General features: G+C 46.3%; 1 protein-coding gene across 4 annotated transcripts in view; it reads left to right on the top strand.

Moving 5' to 3' along the window:
- The first annotated feature begins 3433 nt into the window (after nucleotides 1-3433).
- Nucleotides 3434-10452, top strand: part of Nup214 (nucleoporin 214) — an 85779-nt gene continuing 78760 nt past the window's right edge. For 3 of the 4 annotated variants that reach the window (XM_036183845.1, XM_036183846.1, XM_036183844.1), the window contains exons 1-5: nucleotides 3434-3591; nucleotides 5572-5767; nucleotides 6572-6723; nucleotides 8753-8951; nucleotides 9501-9571. In XM_036183845.1, the coding sequence (XP_036039738.1) occupies nucleotides 3547-3591; nucleotides 5572-5767; nucleotides 6572-6723; nucleotides 8753-8951; nucleotides 9501-9571 (663 nt within the window). In that variant the 5' untranslated portion in view covers nucleotides 3434-3546. Of the gene's footprint in view, nucleotides 3592-3796; nucleotides 3845-5571; nucleotides 5768-6571; nucleotides 6724-8752; nucleotides 8952-9500; nucleotides 9572-10452 lie in introns of those variants that run through there. The other variant, XM_036183847.1, reaches the window with a different exon arrangement.

Raw genomic sequence — 10452 nt, 5'->3', positions numbered from 1 at the left:
CCCCCCCCCCGCCCCCGCCAGAAGGGCCGATAGCAAACCAAAAACTGGAAAGGGCATGGACCCTGCAATCCTGAGTTCCCATGTTTGAAGAGGGTCCTGCCCACCAGTTCATCTTTCTAGGTTTCTTTTTTCTTTTTCCTTTTTTTTTTTTTTTTTTCCTCTTTGAGACAGGATTTCTCTGTGTAACAGCCCTGGTTGTCCTGGATCTCACTCTGTAGACCAGGCTGGCCTCAGAGATCCACCTGCCTCTGCCTCCCGAGTGCTGGGATTAAAGGAGTGCGCCACCACTGCCTGGCCTCCTCCTAGGTTTCTAAACTAAATTCAGGCTGCAAGTTTGACCCTGCTGGGCCCCTCCCCTCTCCCCATCCTCAGAAGATCCTGAACAGGCACAAAGCTCCAGGGCAGCTTTATGCTTCTGTTGTTCCTGGTGCCTCACAGACACCACTGATTCCCCTTGGTTCTTAAGGCTCTCTATTCTCAGTGACATAACACAAGGTGTGGAGGAAAGAACAGCCATTGGAGTCCTTGAAAGGAACCAGAGGGAACTGGCTTCTCTCTCACGACCACACCTTTACAGACAGCAGAGGGACAGTGGAAAGGAAAGGGCCTTGGAGGCAGAGGGGAGGACAGTGGCTTGGGGGAACCGTTCCAAGGAGGATGCTGAGGGCGCCAGGGCAGGGAAGTCAAGTGATCGCGGTGAACCTCAAACAGAAACAAGCTGTCTGATTGTAAAATGCCCCAGATTCAGCTATTTACATTCCACCCCAACTTGTCCTTCCTTTGCTCACTCACTCAGCAGTTGTTTATTGAGTACTTTTTACAAGCTTTAAGTCCTCCTGCCCCGCCTTCCTGTGTGCTATGTCCAAATCATAGCTCCCTTTTCAAGTCACTCCAGACCCTGGCAGATTTTAGCTGGGCCAGCCCACTTCTCACTGTGCTGACCTACAGGGTTAAGTACCTTGCCGAAAGGTCAAGGGGTTCACCTAGAGATGGGAGAGTGTGGACTGGAGCCCAGGTACTCAGGTGCCCTGCTCCCTGCTCTAGGCTGCATTGGTCAGAGGGAAGGGTGAGGAGGACTATCTCCCAGCCTGGTACTTGAGGAAGGTTTCAGCCCCTCTAAAGACTTTGGGTCAGGACTCACCCTCCCGAGGGTCTCCAAGTTGGCAGTGGGGTTTGAGTCAGGGCCGAGCCTCCCTTTGGCATTTGTCTTTGCTTCTTGATGGTCCTCACAGACCATTTCCAAGAATTAATGCAGTGAAGCATCAACCTTGACCCATCTTACCCGAATGGGAACCTCAGCCTTGACCCTGCCTGTGTTCTGGAATCTTTTACCCTGGGCACTCGGGACAAGACACAGTCATCAACCATATTTATCAAGCACCCACTATATGCCCCGAGTCCAGAACCCAGCAGTGAAATAGACTGACACATGAAATTTATGTCTACTGGGGAGTCACACCCAGCCAGTAACAGTGTGATGTTAGGAAATAGTGGGGGTGGTGGTGGTGGCAGTGGCAGCAGGGGTCAGTATCCTGTAGTGCCAGGACTTCTAGCTGGTTCATGACTTGGCAAGAGTGTTAGAAGAGCCTAAGCCCTAAGTGGAGAAAGATTGGGCACTGTTCAGCTAGTGTGGTTTTCCTGGGGCTCCTCAGTGTCCCACAGTAGTACCCAGATGCTGTCCCCACAGCAGCTTGAGAGTGCAGCAAAGGAAATGGACTGCTCCGGTTAATCCTCTGGTCTCAACCAGTCCAGCTCAGGAGAGATCATTTAGCTATGACTGGCTGATTTTCAGCCTAAGGAGCTGCTTAAAATGCACAATCTAGTTTATGTTTAACCCCAGCATTCCTCCCGTAAATACAAACTCCTGTCTACCCTTACCCCGTCCACTGACTTTTTTTTTTAAGATTAGCATCTCTCCCCATGCCTTCTGCCTCATTCTCTGGCTGGGCCAGAACCTTGCGCTGTATTCAGTGTGTCCAATTTCCTGTGATAGGGGAAGGCAGAACCAGTCAGTGGGTTCATAATTTAGGAGATTACACACCACTTCCATAAAGGAGAGCAAAGGGGTGTGCCTCTGACCTCTGCAAGGTACAGGAAGAGGCTAACTGAGAGGGACCCTCTGAGTCCCTTCAGTGGTCTGTAGATTGACCCGTGGGAAGTCTTAAGAATAACCCTCAGAGGGGAGGAGTTTGCATGTATTTCAAGCTGTATCTATCTGTTGGCTCCAGGGTTCTTAATCTAAGTAAGGGCTTAGCTTTCTTGGGACATCAGCTGTCTTTATTTCTGAAAAAAGACCAAATCTAACTGGTGTAACCAGACACATGGGGACTGCCAAGTATGGCTTTGTCCCTGTGACTCAAAGGACTTTGTCAGGTAGATATGGGTGAATGACATTATGTGTGTGCATGTGTATGTATGGGTGGGATGTCATCTGAAGATTGGAATAAAACTAGATCAATTTACCAATGTCTTTGTGCTTCTTGGGGACGGCTCTGGGCTCAGCAAATTCAGAAGTTAGCTGACACAGGTACAGCCTGAATGAGTGTGCTGCAGACAGACAGTTGACTTCATCTGACTACATGAAGACTCACTTCTGCTTGGTTTGTTGTGTTGTTTTTCGAGATGGTTTCTCTTCATAACAGCCGTCCCTAGCTGTCCTGGAACTTGCTCTGAGACCAGGCTGGCCTCAAACTCAGAGATCCACCTGCCTCTGCCTGTGCTGGGATTAAAGGTGTGCGCCACCACGCCCTGCCACTTTTACCATTACAATAAGAGGCTTGGAGCACATAAACAACTTGACATGACAGATGTGTCCTCTGGAGCTGACACACCAGCACCCAGTTAGGAACCTCTACATCTATTATTCCAGAAAGTTCAACATCAGTTAGCATATCTAGATCTTAACCATTCCTGGCTGAGAGGAATAATTTAATTGCTCTGTGTGGAACTCCCTTATTTCATTACACAATGCATTTTTTTCAGACAGGGTCTCATGTAACCCAGGACAGCTAAAGATTGCTATGTAGCGGAGGATGACCTTGAGTTCCCGATCAGCTCACAAGAGCAGAGATGACAGGCACGCACCGCCATAATTGGGTTTCGATGAAAAGTTACTAAACCTCTAGGTGACTAGAAACCACCTTGAAGGTTAAAGGCGGCACTGAAGAGTTATGGCTGTGGGTAATTTTCCAGTCTTTGGGTGACAAAACGTGCGCCGCTCAACGAAAGAAACCTACAGACCAGCGGCGCGCGCGGGCCTCTGGAAGGAGGGAGGGCGCCGGCGCGCGCCTCATGGCCACACCCCCTGCCCGGAACTGGCCAATGGGGCCTGGTGGACTGGCAAGCGCGCGACTTCTGAGGAGTCCGCCGCTGAATCGGACCACACCGCAAACCAGCGTGGTGACGTCAGCCGTGTGCGCCGGAAGCGCGCGTCTCCCGCGCGCCGCTGCCGCTAAGGGAAGGAAGTTGGGGCCCGAGCGGCCTGGGCTCTGTTGGGAAGGTCGGGGGCGGCAGCGGCAGCTACCTGGATACCCTGAAGGCGGCACGATGGGAGACGATATGGATGCCATAGTCCCCGAGCGGGAGATGAAGGTTAGAGATTGGCCGGGGCCTCCCTGCCGCGGTAGTCCTGGAGTTGCCCTGGAGCGCACCCCGCTCCGGCAGCTGCCCGAACAGTTTGCGGGGTTCAGAGCGCTCGCCTCACAAAGCGTCCGCAGTCCCGTGCGTGTCGCGGGCGTAAGTTCTCTCCAAGTGCGGGTCACCTGTCCTTGGCGGGAAGTTACCCCAGCTACTCTCATGTGTTGGTCGCCGTAGGAGTAACGACATTGGCCTATTGTGTGCCGAGGTACTGTGGCCATCACCACTCTAGCCCCTACAACTAGCTCATAAAGAGAGGAAATTGAAGGTCTAAAAGTAAATTCCCCAAAGTCACCTGGCCAAAGCATTAAGTCTTATTTTTTAGGCAGAGTCTCTTGTAGTCCAAGCTGGCTTCTAACTCTACTGGAGGCAGGTCTTGGACTCTTGATCCCCCTGCTTCCACCTCCTAAATGCTGGGATTATTGATGTGCATCACCACAGTTGGCGTAGACCTTCACTTCTTAGCTCTCTCTATACCGATACTTGGAGGTGGTCCAGACTACCCAAAGTGAAACCAGGAAACACTTTCTGCCTTCCTCTAGTTAATTAGATTAGAAAGACACTTTGGCACAAGAAATCAGCTTGAAGTTGGAAAACTAAAGGGAAGGCAGGCTGGAGAGATGGCTCTTCCAGAGGTCCTGAGTTCAATTCCCAGCAATCACATGGTGGCTCACAACCATCTGTAATGATATCTGGTGCCCTCTTCTGGCTTGCGGGATACGTGCAGGCAGAACACTATAAACATAAATGAATAAATCTTTAGGGCGGTGGTGGCCCACGCCTTTAATCCCAGCACTCAGGAAGCAGACGCAGGCGGATCTCTGTGAGTTCGAGGCCAGCCTGGTCTACCAACCAAAGCTACACAGAGAAACCCTGTCTCGGAAAAAAAAAAAATAGTTGACTTACACAATCTGACTGAATGAAAACACAGAGAACCGTAGACAGCTGGTAATGAGTGAATTGCAGGAAGGTGTTAGACATTTGTGTGAACAGTGAATCACTAAAATGCATATATGGGAGAGTGGTCCACACCATGCTTAGAAATAGTGGCTCTTTCTTGAGCATCAGTGCCTGTGCTGAGCCCCCAGTGGGCATGTGTCTTGTTCCTCAGATGTGCTGCGTAGAGAGGCCTTAGAACCTCAGGGTGAATAGCAGTGTTTGAGTTACTGTCAGTACCAGAAAGGAGAGCTTTTCTGTGCTGCTTCATACACTGGCCCTCCACACAAAGCCCCTCAAGACCCAGTAATATAGTCATGACTATTAGGATGATAATCACAGAAAAGATATATTTATTCCTTTATGAACCCATAGTGTGGTCCCATGGGGAGAGTTGTGTGAACCTTTGCCCACTGTATTCAGCTAGGATTAAGAATATTTCAGTCTACCTTTGAGTAAATATACATTAAACATGGACTACAAAGAAATTAGTGTGTGTGGTTGTGCTCGACACCCTTTATGAGGCACACCATAAGGCTCCATGGTAATACATTTTCTCTTGTAGCTGTCACATTCTTTTTACTAAAACCCTGACCTGAAGATAGGTTTAGCTGGGTAGGAGAACACAGATGCAGTTTAACAAAGTGATGACAGATTAACAAAGTGTGAGGCTGTCAGATCCCCAGGAATTAGAGTTACAGACAGATGTGAACTGCTATGTGGGTGCTGGGAATTGAGCCCAGATCTTCTGGAAGAGCAGCCAGTGCTCTTAACCACTGAACCCTCTCTCCAGCCCTCAGTATTTCATTCCACAAAAGTTACTCAGTATTATGCCATGCACCTCCAAAAATATAGAGATGTCTAAAAACAGAAAATTGTTGGCCTCAGGGCAATAAGTGTATTTTTGTTATACTGAAATGGTGTTTATGGACTATAATAGTGAACATGATTTAATTTCTTCCTTTCTGAAAATTGATCTTGTTTCATCCTCTGAAACAGGACTTTCAGTTTAGAGCATTGAAGAAAGTGAGGATCTTTGACTCTCCAGAAGAGTTACCCAAGGAGCGCTCAAGTGTGCTTGCCATATCCAATAAGTATGGTATGCTCTTTGCTGGTGGCGCCAATGGCTTGTATGTTTTTCCTACTAAAAGCCTTCTTATCCAAAACAAACCTGGAGATGATCCCAATAAAATTGGTAAGCACTTTGGTTTATATAGCATAGCAGAGATGGGGCTGTGGTGGCATGCTCATTGATTGACGTATTGCCTTCCTGAGGCACAATTTTAATGTGAAAATTAAAATTGCTTTTGGGAATAAGATTGCCTCCTAGAGTAGGGTGCCAAAAGCCTTCCTGAGTTTTCTCTTCGGTCTCTGTGCTTCTGCTTCTGTGAGCTGTTCCTTTAAGATCAGGGGAAGAAGAACTTAACTATTGTGCCATGCTTTTCTTTTACTCAGTTGAACTTGGACTCTGGCTGTCTAGGAGAAGGCATGATAGAACCAACCCAACAGATGAGAATGTGTACTTGGGGCATTGTAGCAAAAGCACTTTCAGCAAGGGCAATAGGAAGAGTCTTGGGATATTTAATGCATTACTACCTCCTTATAGGAAAGTTAAGTCGAGCACTAGTGGCCCATGTCTTTAATCCCATCCCAACCCCATAGTCAAAGGCAGGAGGATCTCTGTGAGTTTGAGGCCTGCCTGGTCTACAGAGTGAGTTCTAGGACAGCCAGGGATACACAGAGGAACTCTGGAAAAGAAAGAAAGAGAGAGGGGAGGGGAGAGGAGAGGGGGAGGGGAAGAAGGGGAAGAGAAGAGAAGAGAAGAAAGGGAGGTAGGGAAAACCAGTTAGCAGGAAAGTTAAAATTAGTTCTTATAACTAAGGATCCAAGGGTATATGTTTATATAGATGACAAAATGTTTCATATTGATTTGGATAAAGGATTATGGCTATGTGTCTAGAACATGCTGTTTTCTGCTTTGTCTTTTCTGTTTTCATAGTTGAGACAGTCCAAGGCTTGAATGTCTCTCTGAAATTCCCAGTACATTATCTGGCACTGAGCTGTGACAACCTCACACTCTCTGCGTGCATGGTGTCCAGTGAATACGGCTCCATTATAGCTTTTTTTGACGTTCGTACATTTTCAAATGAGGTAAGCTACTGTAAACTGTATTTTCAACATGGGAACAAAGAGATTTCCTCATAGACATCTAACTTGGAAGCTGTATAAACTGATGACAGGGCTGTTCCATGGTATGGGGAAGGGGAAGGTTTTTATTGTAGATATAAGAGTGTGAACAGCCAAGAGGCATTTGGAAGAGTCCCGAGCAGAGAGAGGAAGAAGTAGACTGCACATGGCCTGCAGACAGGATGTAGCCAGGGCTGTCTACAAGAGGAGAGAACAGCAGGGGATGGAGAACAGCACAAACAAAGTGAGCAGAGAGGGGGACAGCATAATGAGAACTGCAGGGTTATAAGGAGAAGGAGGAGCTGGGGGTTGTTAGCAGAGGGAAGTCTGTGGTCTGGAAGTTAGGATGGGGAAGAAGTTAGATGCTGGCATGGACTCTGAAATGTATAGCAGGTACTTAGGATACTGAAGGAACCTGGAGGCCAGTGGGAGCTCTGAAATGCTAATAGGCACCACAGATAGCATGTGTTTCTTCAGAGGGGAGGGAAACGATTCCTTTTGGTAGATGGTGTGGCATGAATCTTAAAGGTACTTATTAATAAAAACAAACCTGAGGCTAGGTATTGGAATGCTGGAAGATCAGAGAAGCAGAACAAGCCACAGCCACCTTACCTTGCCAGTTCCTCAGCTGATCCTGTTTCCTCTGACTGGAAGCTTCTGAGTCCTCATTTGAATGGATCTCAGCTGAACTGCTGCTCCAAAGCCTGAAAGCTTAACCAGCTAAAAGCTTCTAGTTTTTGGTCATCAAGCCTTATATACCTTTCTGCTTTTTGCCATCACTCCCTGGGATTGAAGGCGTGTGTCACCATGCCTGGCTGTTTCCAGTGTGGCTTTAAACTCAGAGATCCAGAGGGACTTCTGCCTCTGGAATGCTAGGATTAAAGGTGTGTGTGCCACCATTTTCTGGCCTCTGTATCTAGTGGCTGTCTGTTCTCTGACCCTAGATAAGTTTATTAGGGTGCACAATATTTTGGGGAACACAATACCACCATAAGGTGGGAACCAGTTTCATAATTTCATAGGGAATGCTGACTTTTAGCTAACCACCAGAAATCCTCCTATAATCTTGGTTGAGCCTATTTCTGGATATTTGGTGTGCTTTTTGGAGTTTGGGGAATTGGAGTAGTTTCCTTTGGAGCTAACAGATGCATCTCAGGTTGACATGTGAAGTCTTTCTGGATTAAAATATAGATTATAAAAATATTCCTTAAATATAGACTCATAAGTCTTTGAGACAAACTATTTTAGCAAATTATTTTGTGATATGTCCTGTACTAAGTTAACATTTCTCATTTTCACATAAGACTACCACTTGAGGAGGCTTAGAGATATGCTCTGTGACCGACCAAGGAGCTAATGGTGAAGGTCGGGTATCTGTGTTGTTTGATCTAGGCTCTCCTGATGCAGGGTTCTTCCCACACAGGTAGGTTATTCAGTAGTAGTGTAGAACACTGGCTATGTGTTTGGGATTCAGTGTTTTTTGTATGGCTTGTCTTTTTTCATGTTTCCTATAGTAGGTACAGTGTCTTCATTTTAAAGATAGACAGATTTCAAAGAATTTGACACTGGCCAAGCACGCTAGCACACACCTGTAGTCCCTGGACTAAAGTAGACAGGTAGTGAGTTTGAGACTAGGTCAGGCTGTAGAACCTGTCTCAAAAAACAGAACAAATAAAACTCACCCCACCAAAGCCAAAGAAAAAAATCAAGAAGCCTAGCCAAGGTTATTAAGCAAATCCAAGACTCCTGCTTTTGCATATCCCTACCAGCAATCCCTCTGAGTAGAGTGGAGTGATTGATGGCCATGTCTAAGTTCTGTTGAATTGTTTGTAACAAATAGATTGCTATGCAGAGCTACTTCCTTTTCCCCTTGGTTCTGAAGAAATGTAGAGTTTGATTTAAGAGAGAATGCATATTCAATCATTTCCTCTGAATCCTAAGTGCCTTTGTGTTTGTTAATTTATTATCTTGCATTTGTGCCCTATTTTAACAGGCTAAACCACTGAAACGTCCATTTACCTATCACAAGCTTTCAAAGGATGTAGATGGGATGGTGACTGATATGAAGTGGAACCCCACTGTTCCTTCCATGGTGGCAGTTTGTCTGGCTGACGGCAGTATTGCTGTCCTGCAAGTTACAGAGGTGGTGAAAGTGTGTGCCGCTCTTCCTCCCTCGGCAGGAGTTACATGTGGTGGGTGATAAAGGCTTCCTGCCCATAAAGTACAGTGACAGCAAGCTATTTAAAAATTCACTCCTGGAAGTAAAAGTGGATGGCTTTCTTGGCTTGTGTGGATTGCTGAGGAGGGGGAGGGGGTAGAAATTGAGAATATACTTTATTTCTATAGTTAATGGTCTTGAAGCCCAACAGCATACATGAATTAATTTGAGTGTGCTTGGGCTATTGAGAGAAAGAAATACTCAAGCATAGCACTTTGAAAACTGGGTTTCTGAGACTAGTGTTTGTGAGTCTAAAGAGTGGCCATCTGAAAAAGCACTAGAAGTAACAATAGAAACAACAGAGTGCTTTCTTGACCCTTTAAATACTTTCATTCTCCTTGTCTTGCAAAATTGTACTGGAAAGCATTCTTGGCTTGCAGTTAATGGCCTGGTGGCCAGCTGTAGTTGGCTTGTATTGTTAGAGTGTTGTCCTTGGGGATGGGCTCTGGGGTGATTATGTAGCGCTCTAGATCTTGGGCTTGCTTCTCTTCACTGGTTTTAATTGGCAGCTTTGTCTTCTCAGTGTGCTGGAGCCCCAAAGGAAAGCAGCTGGCGGCAGGAAAGCAGAACGGAACTGTGGTCCAGTATCTTCCCGTGAGTTCCTGCTTCCTCTCTAAGTCACCACTGTGGAGGTGCTTCGGGAACATCTTTGTGACTTTTTTCCCCTATTAATAAACCATTTGTGATTGGGGATATCTTAGGTTAGGGTGCTTGCCTAGCATGTGTGAGGCCTTGGGTTCAACCCTTAGTACTACAAAATAAACGAAAAGGGGCTTATATTCATCGCAATAAATCTCTCCATAACTGAAGAAAAGATCTGTCCTCTGCTCTGTCCCAGTCCTTCCAGAGACTCCACTGTTGTAGATAGTCAGGCCCCTCCCTTCTATGGCTGCTCAGACAAATTGCTGGGATGGACATGCACTGTTTCTGTTTTCCCTTGAAGGAAAATGTGGTCCTACACTATGCACTTTCCCCCTAACTTCGTATTTCCAGTTTTCCTTAATTAGTCTGTGTGCTCAGCTTAAAAAGGAATAATTTTTAATCCTGCCATTCAGAAACAATATTTTAGTAGAAAAATTTTCCAAATCCTTTTGAGATGTGGTCTCAGTATGTAGTTCAGTTAGTCTTCAAACTTTTCCTCCTCCAGCTTCTGCCTCCTAAGTGCTGGGTCACTGGCATGTGTCTTGGCTTCTTAAAATACATCAGGAAGTGTTGAAATAAAACAGAAGGAGGCATTTCTACTCACAACCATTCTTTGTTACTTGGCTTTGTTGGAAACCTTTCATGTCTGAAGGAAGTCTGGTTAGCAGCCTGCACAGAGGGGCAGTTCTGTACAAACTGCTTAGAAAGAAAAGGAGTTGATGAAGAAGCTATTACCTTGACAGATTGACTCCAGTTAAAGGACAGCTTTTATCTGTCAACCATCTTTGTGGGCAACAAACAAAACATGTTCTTGTTGCATTCTTTCTTGTCTT

Source organism: Onychomys torridus, chromosome 4 (genome assembly GCF_903995425.1).
Source record: "Onychomys torridus chromosome 4, mOncTor1.1, whole genome shotgun sequence".
NCBI lineage: Eukaryota > Metazoa > Chordata > Mammalia > Rodentia > Cricetidae > Onychomys > Onychomys torridus.
The sequence above is the reverse complement of the archived record's forward strand: the minus strand, read 5'-3'. Positions and strand labels throughout refer to the sequence as shown.